The sequence below is a fragment of the Rattus norvegicus genome, chromosome 6 (genome assembly GCF_036323735.1).
Source record: "Rattus norvegicus strain BN/NHsdMcwi chromosome 6, GRCr8, whole genome shotgun sequence".
NCBI classification, from domain to species: domain Eukaryota; kingdom Metazoa; phylum Chordata; class Mammalia; order Rodentia; family Muridae; genus Rattus; species Rattus norvegicus.
This window is the reverse complement of record NC_086024.1, coordinates 63012676-63037645: the sequence shown is the minus strand read 5'-3', so window position 1 is coordinate 63037645 and position 24970 is coordinate 63012676. Positions and strand designations below refer to the sequence as shown.

General features: G+C 41.8%; 2 protein-coding genes across 5 annotated transcripts in view; one reads left to right on the top strand and one right to left on the bottom strand.

The window, feature by feature from the left end:
• LOC120093247 (60S ribosomal protein L29-like) overlaps nt 1-24970 on the bottom strand; it is a 613897-nt gene that overhangs the window by 191786 nt on the left and 397141 nt on the right. The window lies entirely within an intron of this gene.
• Ifrd1 (interferon-related developmental regulator 1) overlaps nt 1-24970 on the top strand; it is a 48437-nt gene that overhangs the window by 7351 nt on the left and 16116 nt on the right. For 2 of the 4 annotated variants that reach the window (XR_010052052.1, XM_039111854.2), the window contains exon 1: nt 21674-21813. The exons of 1 other annotated variant lie outside the window; for it this stretch is intronic. Coding sequence is in view for 2 of the 3 variants with exons in the window: in XM_039111854.2 (XP_038967782.1) it covers nt 21726-21813 (88 nt within the window). In the remaining variant the exon portion in view is untranslated. Of the gene's footprint in view, nt 1-21580; nt 21814-24970 lie in introns of those variants that run through there. One more of the 4 variants, NM_019242.2, reaches the window with a different exon arrangement.

Genomic DNA, 24970 nt, shown 5'->3' with positions numbered 1-24970 from the left:
CTGTCTGTCTGCCTGTTTTGCTTGCTCCTCTCACTATGCCTTTCCTATTTTCTACCCCTTGCTGTTTTTCCCTCTCTTGTACATAGTCCTGGCTCTCTGATGGCCATATTCAGAGCATTTCTTTCTCTGTCTGCTCTGGACTCTTCCAGAGGCCTATGGATGTTATCTTTCTCATATCTCCAATATAAACCTTCCCCCTAATCATACCATGGAGTGGTAATGTCATCAGTTTATACGTGTGTGCGTGTGTGTGTGTGTGTGTGTGTATGTGTATGAGTAACAACAATAATCACAGAAGAAGTCATAAATTTGACTCAGGGCAGTGGTGGGAACATGGGGAGGAGTTGGAAGGGAGGGTGTGGAAATAATATAAACACAATATACTCGTGTATGAAATTCTCTAAAAATTAAAGATTTTTCTAGCTTCTGGCTTTTATACAAGCCATCGCTCAGCTCTTCAGCTAATTGGTAAAGCTGTTCCTCGGCAGCCAGTGAGAGAGGAAGAACCATTCCTCAGAACCTGATCAACTCAGTGTTTGTCGTCATAGGTCTTTAAGGTGGGTGGAATTTTGTTAGCTTCATCTTTCCTTTCTCCCACCATCTTTTCTCATCTTCGTTTTTCCTGCTCACCCGCTTCTTCCTTTCTGGTGTCCTCGATCCTAGACGTTTCCTGCTCGTTATTTTTCGAGCTGTGCTACTATTTTAAGTACCAGTGTCCTCTGGTCCCTCTTGTGGCCTGCAAGCTGTGTCCATCATTGGTGGCGTGGAGGACGTGAAGGGAGAGCTGAGCAAGCGTGAGGCTCGGCTGAGCAGCAGCGACCGATTAGACTCTCCCAACTAGACATTATGAACGGAAAGCCTGGCATTCTTGTAGCTATTGTCCTATTATCTATTTTGAATTTGTTCTTGGCATATAAATGTAGGATGATGAGATTCAAGTTGTCAACTCTGCAAAGCAGCTCTAAGGCCTCCCTCTTTGATAAATGGGGTTCCAGTGCTACTCATGGGGCTATTATCCCGTCTGAGGTGGAGAGTAGGATACATATCCACTTAGCATGTTATACGTGAGATCACCTAGGACACAGGTTAGGGAAGAGGTGTGATCTTTCTTGTTAGGCTTCTGGCTGTGGTTTGTCCTCTCTGCCTTGGTTGCTTGTGTCATCCTTCCTTCCTTGTGTTGTAATGATGAGAGGAAGGTATCCAGGGCACGAGGCGACTCCCTCGCCCTGACCTCCATAATCTGTTTATTTCTACTTATTATATTTTTAGAACTGATACAGTAGACCAAAAGCATACACACCTATGAGGTATACTGGGATGTTTCCATACATGCGTGTTTTGTGAAATGTTCGAATCAGAGGAAACTGACCAGTTTCTTCATTAATATATGTCTGTACCATAATACATATATATATATTTATGCATTTATAACCAAAGTAGATTGCTCACTCTGCCTCAGTGGGAGAACCAGAAAGATCACAGCTCTGAAAGCAATCTCTGAAACAGAGAACAGAAAGGGGCACTGTATATGCTACCTACTCATTGTGAGCTTTTGGGAAACTTGTTTATGTGGAAACTCCAGTCATCTGAGGCTGTAAACCTCAAAAAAACAGCATTGCCATGTTCCGTCACACAGATGCTTGTGCTCACAAGTATTTTATCTATTCTGGAATCTCCTCCATCCTAAGGACTCCATAAATACTTGCTAAACCAGCAAGTGACTCGTGCTGCCCATAATAGTAGTGTTGGAAGCACGAGCAGGGTTTAATACCAGGAGACATTAGTCATCAGGACAGCCACTAGCCAGGCCCTCTGTTGCCTTCTGTAATTATAGAAGAACAAATGTCACGAGGTTTTTAACATTCTACTTCTTTACATCCATTTGTTACAAAATCGGATTGTTGGAGAGTTTAGTGCTCTTTCAGAGGCACCAAGTTCAGTTCCTAGCACCCATACCGGGTAGCTGACAATGCGTGTAAACTCCATGGAATCCAATGCCGATGGTCTCCTGGGCCCCTGCACTCACAAGCACATACCTTCACGGAGACAAATGCATACCATAATTAAAAAGAGTTTTTTAAGCATTTGTGTTGTGGGCTAGGGAGATAGTTGTGTTTGCCATGTAAACGTGAAGACCTGAGTTCAGTGCTCAGTGTGGTTGTGTGTGCTTGTAATCCCAGCACTGGGGAGGCAGAGATGGGCAGGTCCCTGGGGCTTCCTAGCCAGTCAGTCTAGCCTAATTGCCAAACCTCAGGTTTCAGTGAGAATCCCAGTCCCAATAATACAAGCTAGATGGTTCCTAATGTTATCAGACACTGACCTAAACTGCACACACACATGCACACACACACACACACTCACACACACACACACTTGTTGTGTACTAAGCATTATAACTCTAAATAGTTCTTTGTCTTTTTTTTTTCTCTTTTAATTCTTGTAACAGTGCTATGTTTGTGTTTTTATTCATTCAACAATTATGCGGCAGGCTGTGCTAGATGCTAACATTACAACAGTGACCAGACAGACAAGACACCATCTTTCATGGCCTTCAGAAGCTGAGTCTTAGAGAAAGTATCTGAAGTTAAGATTTCAAACTGTATGTTCCTTACGTAAAAGAACAGTTGTTTATAAGGAGCCTGCATTTTGCCAAGCCTTTCTGTCATGGCTCATTTTAAACCCTTACACAAGTCCAGTGCATTCAGCACTATTACCACCAATTTATGAAGTAAATTAGACCACGAGGGGTTAAGTAACTCCGCCAAGATCCCAGAACTAGCTGGCAAAGCTAAGATCTGTATGCTGGTCAGCTTAGCTGCAGGCTCCATGTTGCTTCCTCTTGATTGCTGCTTCCTGGGATGGTAGCTAGGACACACTATTCACAGGCCTTTTGCCATAGGAACTTGACAGCCAGCAAGCAAGTAAAACCTAATAAAGTACTGAGTAGAATAGCCCAAGGCTGCCCAGAGAGAATAAACAATCTGTCTGGAGGTCAAGAGGAGATTTAATGTGAGAAGTCCTTGAAAACTGAGGCCAAGGGAAAGGGCTTTATTGAATAGATCTACAGGGTATTGCTTTCAAATAGAAAATGACCCGATTTCCAGTGGAAACACAATAGGTGGAAATTAAGGTTATTTTACTCCTTAATCTTATTGTTGTTGCTATTGTTTTGTTCAACAAATACCTTCATTACATAAAATTTATTGAGTGGGACAATGGGTATCACACTGTGATGTATTTTAATTTCAGAGATGTTAAATTGTTTAAGCATATAGATCTGTAAGAGAATGTTTTGCTCTGTTCAAGTATTTTAGTTAATGAAAACACTAGTGAGTTAGATTATAGTCTTATGCTCATCGACTATAGTCTTATAGTTCAAGAAACTATAATATCATTGTAAATTATTCAAGTTAAAACTTATTTAAAGTATGATCTGGAATAAAATAACACTTAACTATACAATATTTTTATCTATGAAGTCAGTGACTTCATATACCATCTAAATTTCATCTGGGGGTTGTCTTGGTCAGTGTTATATTGCTGTGAAGAGATACTCTAACCACAGTAACTCTTATAAGAGAAAGTATTTAATTGGGGCTTACTTACAGTTTCCTGTGGGAGAATGGCAGTAGGCGGGCAGACATGGTACTGGAGAATTAACTAAGAGATCTACATCCAGACCCACAGGCAGTAGGAAGAGAGACACACTGGGACTGACTTGGGGTTTTGAAACCTCAGAGCCCCATCCCTTCAGCAACACACTTCTTCAGACAAGTCTATTCCTCCTAACCCTCTCAAGTAGTGTCAACTCCCTGATGACCAAGCCTTCAAATACACAAGCCTATGTGGGCCATTCTCATTCAAACCACAGGGGTATTTTGGACCTAGCTTACATGCCCCTACTGTGTTACAGACGGCTGAAAAATAACCAAAATAACTTATGAAAAATCAAGACCTGACACTATCCATATAGCTAGAGATGGAAATGGTTACTCATAATTTGACCATGACATGAGTCTTTATTACTGGCATAATACATAGGGGTTGAGAATCCCAAAGTCCCAAATCCCAAACCCTTGGATTCTGGAACAATATACCTTGTGGATTGTTTAAGCAGTGTAATCTACACAAATTGTTCCAAATCTGAAAACCTGATATCTGAAATATTTCTGTCCCAAGCATTTTGGATGGTGGGTGGATGGATGGAGAGCCTGCAGCATACCATGGCAGTTTTTCCTTTTGAATATTCATCCTGTTTTACTTAACAACTTCTGATGAGTTACACATACCACCTCGACCTGGCTCCTTTGAGATGCTGTTTTGCTCATTACAAGATGCTCTTGCTAGTCTGGGTTAATGGTGGACACACGAATACCTTATTGACAATAATTCACTTGGGACTTTAGTGAGTGGTAGCAGGAGAATTACTTTTCTACAAAGCTTCCTCAAAATCATATCTCACATGTAACCTCTAGCTGACCCACAGCACCCCTGAAAGCTTCAGAGTCCTTATAGAGACCATCATTATGAGACACTCCAGGGCTTATTCTTACAGAATGTGAAGTTCCCTCATTAAACCAGCCAGTGTTCCTCTGTACAACATGGGTCTGACAGTGTGGTTATCATCATTAGCCAGAGGCTGTCTGCAGTTTCACAGTTTATGTCATGAAACTGTCATGTTAAGCATCTTATTTCCTTCTGGCTGAATATCATCTTTTAGGAACAATGCTTTATTGGAAAGAGCGAACTGAGTTGGAATTTACCAGTCCAAAACGGAGGCAGAAGAAGTGTGTGTGTGTGTGTGTGTGTGTGTGTGTGTGTGTGTGTGTGTTTAAATTGAGAGTGTCTGATCAAAGAAGATGTTTTAGTGATCACCAAGGCACACGACAAAGTATTTTGCTTTACTATCCAAAGCAACAGGGAAGATTTGTATGTTGAGAATATTGACTGTTGATATTAAATGGATGGCAGAATGTTTTACCTTATGCAGTGATAATTGAAAAATAGTTATTAACATTTTGTTCATTGAGCAAATAGTTTTTGAATGCCTTGTCTGTGCTCATCCCTGGAGTGGATGGTTGGGGTAAAGCTGCATAAGGCAGAACACTGGTATGCTATGTTCCATTATAGACAACCAGTGCTTCATAGATGATGCAAAAGCTAGCAAGGACGAAGAAGTATGTTCTAGCTACAAAGTAGCCATGGACATACTATTGTCTTCTGCATGGTAGTATAATACCAGCAAAGTGTTCTGTAGGCTTAGATTTTTCAGAACCTACTTTTAATAAGGGTTCTCAAATCTTTCAATCCCTGTTCTACCCACTGTCCAGAGGTAGGGAGGGGAGAAAGATGGTAAACAGGACAATCAGATGTGGACCTGTTTAGAAGCAGTTCTTTGGGGGTGATTCCAATCTCCATTGTCAGGATACCAGCAGTCCAGTTCAGTAGTGTCAGGATATCAAACACAAATCAGCAGTGGTGGCACAATGCAGCAGAAAGAGCCAGGCCTCTGCACAAGTCAGTGGGAACAACCGGGACACCAGGAGAAGTTCTCTGCCATGCCTTTCTCAACAAAGTGAAGATCAGCAAAGACTTGAGACCAATGAAGCCTTGCTAGGCTAGATTTGCAAGCGCCCCATCACTGTCCATTGAGTCCTATTTATACTTTCTCCAAACATTATGTGTCCTCTCATGGGTCTTGTGTAAATAAAACATCACCTGAGTCAGTATCACATGACATAACCAGAAACTTCCACTTCAGTGTTCCTTTTATATTATGCATTTCTAGACTTGATGATTGTCTTAGTGTTTTATAGCTATGAAGAGACACCATGGCCATGGCAACTCTTATAAAGGAAAGCATTTAGTTGGGGGCTTACTTAATAATTTCAGAGGTTTAGTCCTTTCTTAATCATGGCAGGAAGCATGGTGCTGGAAAGGTAGCTAGGAGTTCTATATCCAGGTCCAAAAGCAGCAGGAAGAGAGAGAAGCTGGGCTTGGCTTGGGCCCTTGTAAACCTCAGAGGCCCCCCACTTCCTCCTACAAGGTAACACTTACCCTGACAAGACAACACCTCTTTTTTTTTTTCAAACAAATTGTTTTTCTTTTATTTAAAAAAAAAATCCTTTTGACATCAATAGATTTTCTTTTTAGAACAGTTTTGGTTTTTTTGTTTGTTTGTTTGATTGATTTTTTTTTCTTTTTTCTTTTTTTTTCTTTTTTTTTTTATTAACTTGAGTATTTCTTATATACATTTCGAGTGTTATTCCCTTTCCCGGTTTCCGGGCAAACATCCCCCTTCCTCCTCCCCTTCCTTATGGGTGTTCCCCTCCCCATCCTCCCCCCATTGCCGCCTTCCCCCCAACAGTCTAGTTCACTGGGGGTTCAGTCTTAGCAGGACCCAGGGCTTCCCCTTCCACTGGTACTCTTACTAGGATATTCATTGCTACCTATGAGGTCAGAGTCCAAGGTCAGTCCATGTATAGTCTTTAGGTAGTGGCTTAGTCCCTGGAAGCTCTGGTTGCTTGGCATTGTTGTTCATATGGGGTCTCGAGCCCCTTCAAGCTCTTCCAGTTCTTTCTCTGATTCCTTCAACGGGGGTCCTATTCTCAGTTCAGTGGTTTGCTGCTGGCATTCGCCTCTGTATTTGCTGTATTCTGGCTGTGTCTCTCAGGAGAGATCTACATCCGGCTCCTGTCGGCCTGCACTTCTTTGCTTCATCCATCTTGTCTAATTGGGTGGCTGTATATGTATGGGCCACATTCAGGGCAGGCTCTGAATGGGTGTTCCTTCAGTCTCTGTTTTAATCTTTGCCTCTCTATTCCCTGCCAAGGGTATTCTTGTTCCCCTTTTAAAGAAGGAGTGAAGCATTCACATTTTGATCATCCGTCTTGAGTTTCACTTGTTCTAGGTATCTAGGGTGATTCAAGCATTTGGGCTAATAGCCACTTATCAATGAGTGCATACCATGTGTGTCTTTCTGTGATTGGGTTAGCTCACTCAGGATGATATTTTCCAGTTCCAACCATTTGCCTATGAATTTCATAAAGTCATTGTTTTTGATAGCTGAGTAATATTCCATTGTGTAGATGTACCACATTTTCTGTATCCATTCCTCTGTTGAAGGGCATCTGGGTTCTTTCCAGCTTCTGGCTATTATAAATAAGGCTGCGATGAACATAGTGGAGCACGTGTCTTTGTTATATGTTGGGGCATCTTGTGGGTATATGCCCAAGAGAGGTATAGCTGGATCCTCAGGCAGTTCAATGTCCAATTTTCTGAGGAACCTCCAGACTGATTTCCAGAATGGTTGTATCAGTCTGCAACCCCACCAACAATGGAGGAGTGTTCCTCTTTCTCCACATCCTCGCCAGCATCTGCTGTCACCTGAGTTTTTGATCTTAGCCATTCTCACTGGTGTGAGGTGAAATCTCAGGGTTGTTTTGATTTGCATTTCCCTTATGACTAAAGATGTTGAACATTTCTTTAGGTGTTTCTCAGCCATTTGGCATTCCTCAGCTGTGAATTCTTTGTTTAGCTCTGAACCCCATTTTTTAATAGGGTTATTAAGCTAACACCTCTTAATCCCTCTCATGTAGTGCAACTCTCAATGATAAGATGACTAAACACTCAAATATATGAGTCTATGAAGGCCACTCTCAATCAACCACCACAGTGGCTACAAATAAAAGGGTCAAGAAAGACTTTAGGGGTTGGAGATTTAGCTCAGTGGTAGAGCGCTTGCCTAGGAAGCGCAAGGCCCTGGGTTCGGTCCCCAGCTCCGAAAAAAAGAACCAAAAAAAAAAAAAAAAAAAAGAAAGAAAGACTTTAAAGGAAAAGAAATTTGATTGGAGTCTGTTTTATAAAGTGTTATTTTGCTGGTTGGTTTTTGTCAATTTGACACAAAGTAGAGTCACTGAGAAGAGGGAACTTCAATTGAGGAATTACCTCCTTCTGATTTGCCTGTGGGCTTGTCTGTGAGGGTTTTTGGTTTTGTTTTTCATTTGTTTGTGTTTTGTTTGTTTGTGTTTTGTTTGTATGTTTTGCTTTGATTGATGGTTGGATTTAAAGGGTCCAGCCCAGTGAGGGCAGTGGCAACTCTGGACAGGTGGTCTTGGGTTGTATACAAAAGCAAACTGAGCAAGCCAGAGACCAGTGGTCAGTGTTCTTCCATGGTCTCTGCTTTAGTTCCTGCCTCCAGGTTCCTGTTGTAATTGAGTTCCTGGCTTGATTTCCCCTGATAGTCAACTGCAACCTGAAAGCCAAATAAATCTTTTCCTCCCCAAGTAACTTTTGGTCAGCGTTTCTCACAGCAACAGAGAAGCAAACCAGAACAAATGCTCACTAGGTTTGGAGAAGAGCCCTGGAAAGACCCTCCTTGCTCAAGGCAATGTGTGCTTCGGGAACTTCAAGTGATCTTGCATATCTGGAGTGTAGGAAAGCAGGAAGATGAGTAGGTACATAAAACCCAGAATTCAGTGCCTTTGTCAATCATGCTACTCTATAGGTGCCTTAGTCAGTGTTCTATTGCTGTAAAGAGACACCATGATCAGTCCACTCTTATAAAGAAAATATTTGTTGGGGCTGGCTTACAGTTTCAGAAATTTAGTCCATTATCATCATGGTAGGAAGAAGATGTGATGCTAGAAAAGGTAGATCTGAGTTCTAAATCCAGATCAGTAGGTGACCGATCTATCTATCTATCTATCTATCTATCTATCTATCTATCTATCTATCTATCAAGAGCCTGGTTTGAACTTTTCAAACCTCAAAGCCCACCCCCCAGTGACACACTTCCTCCAACAAGGTCACAACTCCTAATAGTTTGACTCCATGACAACCAAACATTTAAATATATGAGCCAATGGTCCTATTCAAACCACCACAACATGGGTAAGAAGCCAGTGAAGGATTAGTAGCCAAGTAGTAACCCAAACATTTGATGAAAAAGTGTATATAAAAGTGTCTAGTACTTTTTAGCCCAGTATGGAAATGTTACAAAATAAGATTCAGGTACAATGAACCCAAAACCAAGTAAACAAAAATAAATTAGTAAAGTCATAAATTTTTCTATAATAATGAGAAAAAGGTGTTACATACTTGGAGGTGGGGAGATTCCTCAGTGGTTAGAGCTCCTGTAAGCATGAGAACGGAAGTTCAGACCCCAGGCAGGACCCACATAGGTGGGTGTGGCAGCCTGTCTATAATCCCAGTGCTGGAAAGGCAGGGAGAAGGGATCCCTAGAGTGAGCTGCCTGGCCAGACTAGCTATACTAGCAAGTTCTATATTCTACCTCAGTGAATAATGTAGAGCGTGACTGAGGGCAACTCCCAATGTCAACTTCAGGTCTTCAAACATGCATTTGCATATGCAACCACATGATAAGAACATCTATGCATACACATGCATACCACACATATAAAGATGAGGTCAAAAGGGAAAAAAATACTCTGTAAGTATTCATCTTATGCCATGCATGCATTTATTAAATATTGGATGTTATCTTTCTTGTGGCTGTGGCAGAATACCCAGCCAGAGCCACTTAAGGAAGGAAGGGTTTATTTCAGCTCACAATTCCAGGATATAGCCCGTTTTGGTAGGGGATGTCATGGCAACAAGGGTTTGAGGCATCTGGTCAATGTGGTGTCTATAGTCAGGAAATGAAGATCAATAAATCCTCAGGCTCATCTCACTTTCTTCTATTTAGTCCAGGATCCCAGTTCATGGAATGAATCCCATGAATCCCATAGCACAGAATTAAGGTCTTTCTAGTTCAATTAATGTAATCAACTATTGTCTTTCAGGCATGCCAGAGGTATAGCATAGGCTAAGCTGGGCTTCATAATTTCAGCGGGAATGAAAGAGGAGGGTAGAATCTAGACATGGTTCAGCTGTAGAATAGTTTGGTGTTTAGGTGACTAGTGAACCCTTCAACTCTATTACTAGAGTAGGAGTAGGGGTGGTTATATTTTCCAGTGGTTGAATTTAGGGAATTGGAGTGATATAAGTAAATATTAGAACATGGGTTTTGGAATTTGGATTATCAAAAATAAAAATTGTATTATGTCATATCTGAAGAATTTCCAACTGTTGTTTGTATTTCACTAATGTGTCAAAATGCAACTATTGATTTCATCTTAAAATGAGGCAAAATGTAAAAATAAAATGAATAATACCACAAGAAAGAAAACAGTGAAGCTGGTGAAGTGTAAATACTACTTTATTTATAAAAGCAGACATGTAGGCAGGTATTTTAATTTACATGGTGTGAAATAGTATTGTAGAACTGTTTATACTTTTGGAGGTGGAAGAGGGTGGATTAAGGTAAAGACTTAGGACATAGGAGAACAAGAGTAAGAAGATATTGCCATGAGCATTTAAGGAAACCAGAAAAGTATAGAAGTTGCTGACTCACTGGAGTTACTTGATCAGCCTAAGGCTTCTTAACTGCGTTGTGAGAAGCAGAACCAGGAGACAAATGCAAATTGGTTTGGATAGATACGTAAATGGAAATAACTTCGGCTAGAAGATACTTCTGCATCCCCATAAAGAAGAATAAGCTATGAAAATAAGGAGAATAAAGAAACAGCCTTCAAAGAGGTAACAATCATGCCCTTGCTAGATAACTATGGTCGGGAGAGTGGCATTCACTTCATTTTCTCAGTGACTGAACTATAGAGAATATACCATTGCTTACCCACCATGGCAGTCTGATTTAGAAGGAAACATAGCCATTTGTGAATCGTGAGCAAAATTAGCCATCTGGTATGCCACTGATAGAAAACTAGATTTCTCCTATTGGAAGATGTTCCAGTTAAGAAAAGAATATATTGCCAATTAGCAACAACAAACAATAAGGAGGAGTCCTGCTTGGGATCAAGAAAAGGAAGAACAACTGTTAATGAGGAGGGCTAAGGATGGAGAGAAAGAAGAAGCGGGGAGGAAACAAGTCCCTTACAAACAGCCATGCATGATAACAGAGGGTGTGGAGGGAAGGAAACGCTCCAAATAGAGAGTTTTAACAGGGTGTCCTTGGACAGAAGTCTGTGGAGGCGGCATAAAGTGGGCAGTAGCCCTATGTTGGTACATTCTACGTACAAAACAGCAGATGACAGGAGTGAGGAATTCAAAGACATTTTCTTTCTTGAAACATATGGGGTTTTTAAGGGAGGTAAGAGAAGGGTTGAGTGATTATTTTTACTCCACTCATTGCTGTAGACATCGAGAATGCTAGACACTGCCAAATGTTATCATCATTTAAAGGAGATGGTTAGATATAACGATTGGTTAGGATGCTTTCAGCCCCAAGTCATAGACCTTAAATAACACTAAAAAATATTTGGTTAAATATTTGAAATATTTACTACTCGTGTGTCTAGGGGTGGTGGGTGGTACCAGTTAAGTGACTGCAAATCCTCTTCCAGGTTTTTTTGCTGTTGTCTTTTGGCATTATGTGTTAGGTTTGCTTGTCCTATGGTTGCAAGTGACAACACTCAGAGGAGGACATGACTATCTTTTTCTGGAGAAGGACAATTACTTTGCCTATACCTCTTTACTCTAATAAACCATTGGCTGGAACTGGTAGGAGGGATTAGTCATGGGATCAGTCATACCGCAACTCCTGGGAAGCACTTGACTCCCCCAGGGAATCTGGCTATCTGAACAACATTAGAATTCTGAGAATGAAAATGGAGATAATATGGATCTGGGGTGGGCAATCATCAGTATCTGCCCAGCCCACTGTGGGGCAGCACCATTCCCTAGGCATGTGGTCCTGGATTGTTTTAAGAAAGCTGAAGGCTAACTATGAATGAACCTGTGAATGACCCAGTGGGCAGTATTCTTCCATAGTTTCTGCTTCAAGTTCCTATTTGAGTTCTGCTTTGACTTATTCCAAAGAGGGGCTCTAATGTGTAAGCTGAAATAAAGTTTCCTCCCTTAAGTAGCTTTTGGTCAATGCTTTATCACAGCAACAGAAAACAAAACAAAACCCAATGAAAACTAAATGTTTCAGTGTGACAAGTACGATAGTTCTGTTTGTGTAAGTTTTCAGAATCTTTAGAATTCTTTTAACTGGATTCCTTCACAATAAATATTGTTAAAGTTCAAATTTGGCAGCTCACTCATTTCATTGCCAAACTGCCTCCAAGTTGCTGCCGAGCTGTTCCTACTTCCCATGGCCTTTCAGCTGAGAGTAAAAGACAGGCTTTGTTAGTCTTACCTGAGGGTCACCAGACAGTGTTCTGGGAAACAAGATCGAGAAAAACGGGAATGCTTAAAAAACACTGGCTTCTACTCTGGCTTTACAATAAAGACTGACATGACCTGACTTAAGCATGAAGAAAAAGCTTTAGCTTGAAGGTGTCATCTGACCCTCACAGCAAAGTTATATTGCCTCTGACAGCTTTGCCACCTGGAGGAGGAAAACACAGGTAGTTGGGCCTTCCTCTGGATTTGCCTTTCTACAGTCCTGTCTCATTCCTCTCCCTCTACAAACTTGCCTTTTTGTTCTTCCATGTCTGCAGTAGGCAGAAAACAGTTCCTCTTCTCATAAGAGAGAGATTCTAATTCTGAATCTGATTTTCAAACAAGAGAAAAACAGCTTCCATTAAAGACTTACAGTAGGAGTTGCCAAGCTGATAACTGATAGATAAGGCTTTTGAGTCTAGATCCATCTAGATTCCAAATCAGTAGCCACTAATGGGGTTTGTAGGAATGATGCTGGCTGACCTCCTTGATCAGGGGCCTTGGTAAATTCTCTTATCAACTCTTGGACAAAGGATCTAACGTTGTTTACCTAAGTCTAAAATTCTCCCATCAGAATAATTTCTTTCTTTAGTTTAAAGCACAGATTAGCCCATTAGCATAGAGTCCTCGGCAAATAACAAATAATTTGATTATCTCATTGTTTTATGACAATATAGTGACAACTGAGCAGGGATATTGACTCGTTTTTTCCACACAAGGAAATGGAGGCAGTCAGGGTTAGGGCGACCTGCTCAGAACACACTGGATCTCTGGTGTAGATGTAGGCCCTCTTTGGTTTTGTGGAAGCCTGTCAGGTGAGAAGCAAGAGAATAACTTCAAAGTGGGTTGAGAGGGAAGGCCAGCCATGGGTGCCTTGTGTTGTACCCTTTGTTGGGGGCTACATGGGTCCCTTCATCTCTTTGATCTTAAGTTCTAACACAATACTAAATCTTTGCTTTTATTTTATTTTCAAGACAGAGTTTCTCTGTTAGCTTTGACTGACTTCCAGGAATTCACTCTATAGACTAGGCTGGCTCTAACCTCTGAGATCTACTGGCCTCTGTCTCCTGAGTGCTGAGATTAAAGGCATGGGTCACCATTGCCTAGCTCCAGCTATGGTACTAGATTTTTTTTTTCCCCAAAGATTTATTTATTTTATGGATGGGAATATACTGTCCTCTCTTCAGACACACCAGAAGAGGGCATCAGATCCCATTACAGATGGTTGTGAGCCACCATGTGGTGAACTCAGGACCTCTGGAGGTGTAGTCAGTGCTATTAACCAATGAGCCATCTCTTCAGCCCTGGTACTAGATCTTAACCATGTTATGCGAACATTTGCTGGATGAGGAATTTCAAATAGATCAACTCTCAAGTCTTTTTCAATTTCAGTTTTCTCATGGCGTAGCCAGTGATTAGTGGTACCACATAGGTCATGCTGAGGAAGAGAGATGGCTGAAGGAAATAGGATGGAGAGGTCAGTAAAGACCAAGTTGGTTTTCATTACGTTTGGTAGGAAACATCAAAAGTTAGCTAAATAAAAAAGTCCAATGACATTCTTTAATTGCTAAAGAATAATTTCCATGTATGCTGTTACCATGGAAAAGCTTTTTCCAATATGAGGTCATGGGTATTGATTTGCTGTACAGTACTAATGGGACACAGTACTCTTCAAACACAGTCTCCCTGTTTATTGACAATACTGCAACTGTATGAGAGAAACATTCTTGTATTAGAGGAGACTTGAATGTTACTCTTATTTAAGTCTTTTGTAGGAAATTTTATTAGAGAAAATATGCAACTTCAAAACTAAAACCATACCCAAGCTCTCCTATGCTATATGACAGACAGGAGAGTTTGAACTAAATTGACATCATGTCCATTCTTAGGCAAACAGGAATCTCAAGTTCACTGTTCTTGGCAATAAGACAGAAATTGCAAACACATTAAGAAAACCATATAACCTAGATGATTACAGGTGGTAATTCACTTAAAAATTGTTTGAATAATATTCTTTGGTAATAAAGTTCTGCTATAATCTTAAGATATAATCTGAGTGCTCTAAATTTGCAGTGAAACATTAGTCACCAATAGGGACCGTAGAATGACACTGGAAGTCAAAGACCACTGAACAAAAGGCCCTATAAGGGAAGACTTTGCCCAAATGAACCTTTGCAGGAGGACTGCATACATAAGGCATGACTCTTAGAGACAGGCAATCAGGTTCCCCTGTGGCAAAGCTTGGCCAGGCAGATGAGCCAGGGAGTTAGGTGTAGCCTCATTACTTCCCAGTGGTATCTTGATTGAATGGCCTTGGTGAAGTTGGAAAACCCCTTTGAGCCCATTTTTTTCTTGTATAAGAGGGGTAAGACTAAATGTTCTTGAATTTGGTTGTTATAAGAGTCACATGAGATCTGTGAAAAACTTCTGGGTGTGTGCATATGTGTATGTGTGCACACACACGAAAACCAGAGGACAACTTCGGGGGTCATTCCTCAGGAGCCACACTTCTGTTTTGTTTTCTAAAACAGTCTTTTACTGGACTCAAACTAGGCCCAGGGATTCCCTTCTCTGCATCTCTCGGCATCTCTGCCTTGAGATTACAAGAGCACCACCACATTAGACTTTTTTCCCCTTAAAACATGGGTTCTGGGAAAGAAATTCGGGGCCATGTATTAGCATGGCCAACACTCCTCACTCTGAACCACCTTTTCAGGCCAACAGTGTAGACTTTTGGTGTAAATTAAGTTCCATTGCTCCATTGTTCCTTTGCTGTTGAGGAAACCATTCAGATACATAGTACATTCACTCAGGGATTAATCATAAGGAGCATGCGCACGCACTATGACCATTCCCCTTTCCTTGATGAACAGGTCAGCAGGGGATACATTCCTACCAATTACCAATCTTAAATTACTGCCATCTTTCTTTTTCAAATTCACACAAAGCTGCTGTATGTATCTGTAAAGACCTGGTGTGTGCTACAGAAATTATCAACTTGGCTTTAGACATATGGACCTTATCTATGATGGGGAGATAATAAATAATAAAAATTATAATGTATATAATTAATATTCTACAGCACACATGTGAGAAAACTGAAGCTATTTAATCAGTTAAGTTGGGATGGGAGCAAAGTCTATGACTTAACAGATGAAGGAGAGATTGTGTGTGATATTCTAGACAAAGAAGTCTAGAATATTACTTCCCTAGCTATGAAGTCAGATTAACTGACTATGTACTAAGTTCCATAGACTGTCTCAATACTGAATAAAATGGGCTCTCTTAAGCTGAATGCCATAAGCCCAGTGCCAGAGAAGCAGAGTTACAGATATAGTGACTCTGGGTTACTTTACAAATTCTAGACCTTCCTGGGCTGCAAAGCAAGACCCTGTGTTAAAGAACAACATTTTATCTTGTCTGTAATTCCAACATTAGTAAGCGAAGGAAGAAAACTGAACTGAGAGGCACTTTGGAAGAATCAGTTATATGGAGTTCTGCGGGGTGGGGGTGCAGGGTACAGCTGCTACTTTAGGAGGGAGAGTGGGAAGATTTCTTCTGGGAAGTGTCATTTCAGCTGAGATCTCAATGCAACTGTGGGAAGCTGGGGATGATCATAGCAGGCAGACAGGAGCTGTTGCAAAAGGCTTAAGCAAAGAATCAAGTTTGGGGCTTAAGTTGGTAAAGTGACTGATAGGGGGCTGGAGTGGTAGGAAGTTATATGCCAAGCTGGTGTGAGGCCCAAATCATCAGCCCGGTGAACCTGGAGACCTCTTACACGTTCCAAACGGCAGAAGGAAAGGAGCTGGATTAGGTGCAGAGAAGGACATTGGGAGTTAGAAGCAGGAACTAGATCCTGGGGCAGGAGAGATGGCTCTGTGTTTAAGAGCACTTACTTGTTCTTGCAGAGGACCAGACCAGTTTCCAGCAAACACTCCTGGCAGCTCATAACTGCTAGTAATTTCAGTTCCAGTGAATCTGACAACCTCTTCTGGCCTCTTCTGGCACCCACACACATATAACATACACCACACACATACACATAAAGAAAAACTAAAACTAAAATCTTTTTTAAAGACCTAGATCCCACCAAACACTATAGGATGGAGGGCCAAGAAAATATTTCTACCTAATAGTATGCAAAGAATCCCAAGGAGCTATAATTAAACCCATTCAAAGAAAACCTCTCATGTTTATGTCTTCCAGGAATATATATGTGCTACATTTTGTAAAGTGCCCAACTGAGACCCCATGAAAGGTGACAATTCTTTTCAAGTATGTGCAACTCTGACTAATAGAACCCCCTCCCTTTTTTTTGCAACGTTTGAGTAGTTTTACCACTGTGGCATTATCTATCAGATGAAATGTTTTATGAAAGCACATATCACCATGACTAAGAGATAAGAGCAGTGAATAATGACCAGATGGCAAAAGATCTTAAACAGCAGGACACGGAGAACTTTGCCTTCCTCCTATCTTACTTACACCCTCAAATCTGTCTGAATATAGGACAGGCATTTGTCTTCTAAACTCCTGCCGTTAGATTTTGCCAATAAAAATGTAGATAGAAGTCGCTGGGATGGATGTTCTTTTCTAGATAAAAAGTTAAAGTAAGCCTGGGGCTCTGGGAGAACTGGGCCTCTTCCTAAGCCAGCAGGATGTAAATACAAATCTATGTTCAGCTTGAGGTGCCAAGACTGTGGTGTCCAGTGTTGGACAAGTATTATAATGTTGGTCATCTCATAGACACTGCTCTGCTGCTGGAGATGAACTCTGACCCCAAGGCCTATCTGTGAGGTTTTAATATCATGAAGCCCAAGGCAATTAAAGTTGGAAGTGGTCAGAAAAGTCATAATTTTTGTTCTAGCTCCTCTACTGAAATATTTCATATAATATGTGTGTGTGTGTGTGTGTGTGTGTGTGTGTGTGTGTGTGTGTATAGTGTGTGAATTGTAGAAAGAGTTCAATGGGAAGAATGCAGTTTCAGAGAAGAAATTCTGTCAAAACAACTCAAAAAAAGCAGCAGGGGAAATCAGCAGAAGCTGCCCCCTGCTGGCTGGGTATTAGTCCTTGAGCAGTTGGTGGTCCTAAGTGATTCCCAGAGGATTGTGGGAAACTGATGACTGCTGCTGGCTCATTAAGGTTCACTAAATCAAAGTTCAGCTGGACAGCGTGGAACTCAAGGTTAACACTTCTGCTATCTCTAAAAGGCTCACGCACAAGCATGTTGATTTCTAGAGTGTAAGTTGTGATCATAAATTATGAGGGCTTTTTGTTTTTTGTTTTTTTAGAAAAAGTAAAGGTTGGAAATGTATTATAGATTGGCAACTCATGGGCACAGCATTTGATAACATACAAAAAGCCCTGGGGTCAGTCCCAGAGCTGGACTAGGAGGGAGGCAGGCCCACAAAGGCTGGCTCAGAGCATGCTCCGTTCTCTTGTTCTTGCTGGGGATTAGTATTTGTTGACTCCATGGCTGGAGCCTCGAAATATCTTTAAACATGATACGAATAATATGCTGAGTTAAACACCACAGATGGAACATAGATTATCTTTCTGATACTTGGTATTGATCTAGACCTAATCTGTAGACATAAAATGATGTTACAATAAGGTGGTTTTCATCCAAGGTTTATCTCACATTTCACTTATATTGACACTTAAATTCCTCATGTGTAAAGACAGAATTTTTCTTTCTTCCCTCACTCAGAAAAGTCATTTTGTAAACATGTGATGTATTACGGTTAATAGGTACAGCACTTTGTGTGCCACAAGGAATACGCTGATGACGCAAACAGGGATTTTGATTTGAGGAAGTGAACAACTTTGTGACATGATAGATAGAAGTATTCACTGCCAGGAGTCTCCTGGCCTGGAGAGGGTAGTGGTAGGGGCACAGAGTAGGACTCTGCTGTGGTTTTAAAGTCTGAAGGTCTCTGGATGTTCTAGCTCTCTAATTATACTGAAAGGCTGATAACTTCTTTTTTTTTCGGAGCTGGGGACCGAACCCAGGGCCTTGCGCTTGCTAGGCAATCGCTCTACCACTGAGCTAAATCCCCAACCCCAAGGCTGATAACTTCTAAAAAGTCCTAAAAACTTTCTTGCTCTTTTTGAGGGTAAAACCCTGCTGATTTTTGGTGATTGACACTTGTAGCCTAATCACGAGTGGGGGCAGGGAGGGGGATTAAGTAATGTGACCTTTATTCTGTCTCAGGAGGAACTGAGATACTCACTCTAACTTTCAGCCTGCTAGTCGGAAGCCGCAGGAAGAAAAGGGGACATTTTGAGAAGTGATTATAGCGTTTATTACTAAGTTGTGAAAAGTTTCCTATGAAAGCTATCTAAGGGGGAAAGCAGAAAGATCCTAAGTGAGGAAAGGGAAAAATTCTTCTCTAAGCGGGAAAAGGGAAAAAATTTCTTCTAAGTGGGCAAAGGGAAAAATGTCTTCTAAGTGGGGAAAGGGAAAAATTTTCTTCTCTCATGTCTTTGTCCTCAGTACTTATACATCTTTCAGAATACATGATCACATGTTAAAAAGTTCATCAGAAATTCACATAGAAAATCATTAATTGAAACAGAAGTTTACAACAGAGAATGTTTGCATGCATATCCATTAGGAGTAATTATCCGGCTAAACATCCATCACCTGTCACAGCTCTACAGATTCATTGTAAGTAGAAAACTATAACTAAGTTACTAGTGAAGTTTTGTATAGATAAACCCAGCCAATAGTTCATCTTCTGTCCTAGCACCTATAATTAATGTTAGTTCCCTTTTTATGGCCTTTGGTTAATTTTTTACAACCTCTTGGAATATGCTTTGAGTAGGAGAAAGTCTGGTTACCATCTAAGATTAACTGGTGGCACAGAGACTGGGAGACTGACAGAGTTCTCATTACAGTTTTGACTATCAGAAAAGGATCTAATAGTAGTCCCATTATAAAAGAGCTTAATAATCACTGATATAATTTTAGGAATTCTTATAGGATCATCATCAAGATTTAAGAAGTCATCTATTTGTCTGTAGGGCATCACTACAAGACAGTACATCTTCGCAGATCTGCAGAGATCTACTCAAAAGGGTGGCGATACCTAGTGACTGTTATATATGTTTAATAACAACAAGAAAAGCATATTAATAGCAGGAATCATTCCTGAAATAAATTCTCCTGAGCCTTGCCTATTGGAGCAATTCTGTTTCAGTTTATACTATAATCCAAAGCAGACCATCTCAGGGAGATCACCTGCTAGTTATTAGCTTGTCCTATTATGGCTCCTGACAATTCACAAATGAATATAAAACAAGCAGCGTGTGATATGGTAGGCTCTAAACACGCCTGTCTAAGAAAAGCCTCTGTGTATACATGAATGGATTAAAAAAGAACATACTCCTCTCAAACACCAGTAAGGTACTTTTTTAAAGTCTGGAAGCTATTACCCCTGAGTGATGGGGCTCACAGAGTAGCAAGTTATTGTTCTGTATATCAACCTATCTTGATAACTATGAGCTTGAGGTTACAAGGTATATCAGAATGTATAGCTGTTTGCTCTGCCTCACCTACCCTGAGAACTCTCACTTCATGTGAGCCACGGCCTTTGGATTTCAGGTGTGCCTGTACAGACACAGGGACTCAATGGGGGCCTGTGTCCATGTCTGTTTGGTATCCATGCTCTGCGTAGTTTACTTCTTTAGGAGAACACTGAGTACAGCGAACTTTTAACGTGGCTCTTCAAATGGAATCTTTGAATAACCCATACACGATGTATCTGTAGGGACAGTGAGTGGCAGCAGAGCATTACAAAGTTAAAGACTTGTGAGGAGGAAGCTTCCTGAAGGTGATAGCGTTCTAACTGGTCTTGAAAGATGGATATGATTCTTAAGATGAAGTTGGGGGGGTGGGGAGGTTAGGGCATTCATTTTAAGAACAGGAAGCAAGATGAAGTGAGAGTAAGAAAAAGAGCTCTGTACTGGAAACGAAGACCAGTTTAGTTCAGGAGAAGAACAAGATCCGTGGAAAGCAATAAATAAGACACAGTGAGGTTAAGAGGACTGGCAGCTCTGTGAGGTTTCAGAACAACGATTAACACAGGTGGATTAGTCAAACAAGACACTTGAGTAAATAATCAGCCTTCCTGGGCATAAACCAGTGACGTGGGGGGCCTGGCATGAACTGAGGCTATGTGTGGCTAGAGATCAAGATACAGCCTTCAGTGTCATTTTAAAACCAACTGCTGTGGGGGAGGGGGGCACTAAAACGAACTGTGAATAAATTACAGAATATGGGGGAAGATAATAAGACATTGGATATTCAAAGTATGGCAGTAAAAAAAACAAAGAGAGAAAAAGTTAAGTTGGGTTAAGGTACAAGAGGGAGATTAAGATGGAGAAAGACGTACTACAGTCACTGGAAATAGAATGAAGCCGATGTGAGAGGTACAGTCACTTGCAGGAGTCAGTGAGTTTGTTCTGTCATATGGACAATATAGGAACCTACTAGCAGCAGGTGTTGCCGCAGGGAAAATAGATCAACGGGAGCACCTTAAGAAAATAAACCCTGTTATAATTACCGATATAAAAAAAAAAACTCGCGTATGTTTTACCAGCTGCTAACTTCTCATAAACTCTAGTCCCAAACTGACCTCCTAAATGGCAGGTGGAATCAAGGCCACATTTTTGTAACAAAATCTGAGACTGAATCACCAGTCTCGTTATTTGAGATTTTAGTCTAGAATACGCGATTCATGAACAATACAATTGAAGTAGCTGAAAGCACACCTTTTTTGGAGTGTGGGGAGCCCATGTCCCTGAACCCACGGGAGGGTATGGTTGTGCTTGGACAGAGGCCTCATGTTAGCAGGGGAAAGGTTATTATACTTTATCTCACAAGCTGACGTTCATCACTCTGCATAACTGCCGCATGGCTCATCGCTGTGACTACTCGGGTGAATTCCAGGGCGGACGCCTCTTCGGGACGAGGTCACGACGCAATCGGACTGGGAGGAGCCTGGAGAAGGCCGCGCCCTCCTGCCTACTACATCTCCCAAAGCTCCACGCGGCCCTAAGGCATAGCAGCCCAGGCGCGGAGAGCAGACTGAAGCTCTGGGAATGGGAGTCCGAATGCAGGCACCGCCCCAGTGGACGCCGGTGGGGAGATCTGCAGCGATTGGTCAGCGAACGATGGAGGCCCGCCCACGCATGGTGACGACAAGCCGCCGTCTGGCTACTTAAGGCGTCGTGGTCTGGCCACCCCGCCTTCGCTCCCGCGCTAGAGAGAAACATGTATCGTTTCCGCTCGCAGCTCTTCACGGGGATTTCTGCTGCTGCTGCCGCCGCCTCTCACCCGCGCCGCTCCTCGCCTCTCTTGTTAGCCGGAGACTCGCCTCTCAGCCGCCCGCCGCACAGACGCACGAGTAGACAGTGCAGCTCCATCGGCTGATCCTTGCTGAGCTCCAAGTGTAGGCGGCACCGGGCGGCCCACGATGCCGAAGAACAAGAAGCGGAACGCTCCCCACCGCGGTGGCGGGGGTGGCGGCGGCTCCGGGGCAGCGACGTCGGCGGCCACGACAGGTGAGGGGCGTCCCCAAGCCCGGGAGCCGGCTGGCCAGCGGAACGGGAGACTCCGGCTTGGGGCGCAGCGGGACTTGTAGTTCTGTCTTCGCTTCGGACTCCCAAGTCTGCATAGCGCGTGGTGCAGCTGAACTGCAGTTCCCATCATGCCCTGGGACTCGCGCTCGCGCTTCTTGGGCTGGCACGCGGGAGCGGTGCTGGAGCACCGGCCCTGGGGGCGGGGAGAAGTGGGATCTTGGGCTGGAGAGAGAGTCAGCATAAGAGTGACCAGAACTTGGCGTTCTTCCTAGACGCCGCTTTCAGCTGTTCGGTCCTTTATCGAACTAGAGATGGGGCGGAGCGCCGGTGGCTTGCCGCTGTTGCACTCTTGCATGTGGCTTTCGCTCCAGCATGGAGTTCTCGGGAGTGTCAAACGTCCAGAGAGCTAGGACCGGCTTTTGTGTCACGAGGCCTGAGCTTTGCGTGATGGGGCCAGGGTGACGCAGAGGCACGAGTGGCTTCCATCCCGCTGCTTTCCTGAGCGTCCCGCGGGTCCTCTAAGGCGGCTTGGAGGCGTCGGAAGCCGAGGCCACCGCCCCACCCTTAGCGTGGCTCCCACTCCTAACCCGGTACCTGCAGAAATCTGGAGCCCTCACAACCCTTGTGCCGCCAGCTTAGGCGACCGCGTTCTCCTTTGTGCTACATTCTATAGGTTCCATGCAGTGGTAGAGGTAGTGAGAAGCTGAGGTTGCAATTGGCTGAAAGTTAGGGATAAGTTTTTTTTTCCCCCTTCTATGCTAAAGCGAAGATTTTTCTGGATGGTTAATTGTTGAACTGAATGTACGATTCTCATCTTAACATGGTTAAGAAAAAAAGTGATTGCAGCCGAAGTTACCTTCTACAAGACTGCACACCAGACATAAGTCGTGTAGTATTAAAATGAGTAGTCATCTCATTAAATGTTTTGTTAAGATTATAGAGTTGAATATTGGAATGCCCCCAAACGTTTCACACCAAGATAATAGCCATTAGGTATTTGTTGACATAGCTGCTACTCTTTGATCATTCGAATGATATGCCTCTGTTCATTAGAAAAGTAAATGACCAGTTTTCATTTTAAATATTGGAGACTGGCAATGCAAAAGTTTTCCTACAGGGTCCGAAGAGCTGAAAGCTTTTGATCATGCATTAGATGATAACTGACTGGGAATAGACTATTACAAATACGGATTTCTCTTTTTTTCTTTAGATATTTTTTTCTGTCTCCTGAATGGGTGGTGAAGTTCATTGTGAAGTTCTAAAATACTGTTCGTGTAACCTAGTTGTGGTTGAATCAAGGCTACTGCTGCTTCTGTTTAAGCTTTCCCTCCTGAATAAATACAGCAGTTCTTTCATAAAGTCTTACTGGTTGTATTAAAGTTTACCTTTAAGAAAATGAAATGGAAATAATAGAGAACCACTGACAATTTGGAGACATGTTAACTGTGGTCTCTGCTTCTTTTCCATTGTTTCCTGGCAAGTGTTATTTCCTTAGGACACATTTTGCCTCAAGGTGTATTTGACCTGCCATCAGACTTCACTGCTGTCTTTTAAATTCTTTTTTCATAGAAAAGATACATTTAAACACTGCATTTTAGCATATGTAATATAAGCACTGAAACATTTAAGCATCTGTACAAAGAAGTAATTGATTTGATTGTTAAAACTCCAAGTTTTGACATGGTTGCCATAAGTTACCTCTTGCAAGTGGAACTGGATGAGAATGCTTTTCTGTAATTTTTTTTACTTTAGACACATTGTGTATGTTTTACTTCTTAAAGTCAGAGAAAGGAAATTAGGAACAATTTAGAAACTATTTTTTCTATTGAAGTTTGGGTGACAGGGAGAATACATTTAAGAGAATCTACAACCTTTAGTTGCTTAGGGCCTTGGGTTTTTATGTATATTCTTTATGAGTAAATGGGGGGTTGTAGGAATCCAAGAAAATTGACCTCGTATGCATGGATTTACACAGCACTGTTCTGATTGAGGAGTGGAGTTTTATGTTTCGTGTTTCTTTTTTTGTTTTTCTCATTTTGTTTATTATGACAGTCTCAGTCTGTAACCTGCTCTGGAATTTACTGTAGCCTCTGCTGGTCTCAAAGACAGTGTCTTGTCTTAGTCTTCTGATTGCTGGAATAGCAGTTGTAAAGTCACAGATTTAGCATGAAAGACAGGGTTTTTAAGAAATAAAGTTTGTATATTAAGCCTTTGAGAAACAAGGACTTCACATATGTATGCCTGCTCATTATTGACACATGATTGCCAGGTAAGCTTGACCTAGATGTCAGACATTCTTACAGGATGAATTTCCTTAAAAATGCATCTTCTTATTTGTGCGTGAGTGTGAGCACACTAAGAAGTGGATGTGAAGTCAGAGGACACATTTTCTGTGTGGGTCCCAGGAACTGAGGCAGACAGGCTTGGCAGCAGCCACCTCTCCCACTGAGGCGTCTTGGACGTCCTTTGCCTTTTCAAACCCCTTCCTGGAATCATGAAGAAACCAAACCAGCTAGTTAAGAGACAGAAACTTAAAGTTGTGTACAAATAATCTTAAAAACAAGCCACATATAAACAATTTTAAAATTACATTGGCTTGTATGTAAATATGGTAAGATTCTTCAGAATATACTCAGCTGTTAGCATAATTTGTCATGAGGAAAGATCCAGAAATAGGCTGGTGTTTATTTTTTCTCACACTGTGATTAAGAAATGTTGGCACTGGTGCTTCACTTATTCTCTGTTCTTATTACTTTGATCCAAGTTACTTTGGCATCAGGCAGCGAATTTCAAGGTCACTTTTTTTTTTTTAAGATTTATTTATTTATTTAATGTATGTGAGTGCACTGTTGCTGCCTTCAAACACACCAGAAGAGGGGATCCGATCCCATTACAGATGGTTGTGAACCACCATATGGTTGCTGGGAATTGAACTCAGGACCTCTGTTAGAGCAGTCAGTGCTCTTTAAACGCTGAGCCATCTCTCCAGCCCTCAAGGTCACTTGTTAATTTAAAATTCTGCTAGCTTTTCTGCATTTTTTTTCAAATACCATTTAAAAGAAAATTAGCCCAACTCTAACAGGCTTAATTTTAGAGGACTTAAAAAGTAAAATTAACACCCATTAATCCTAGGATTTGA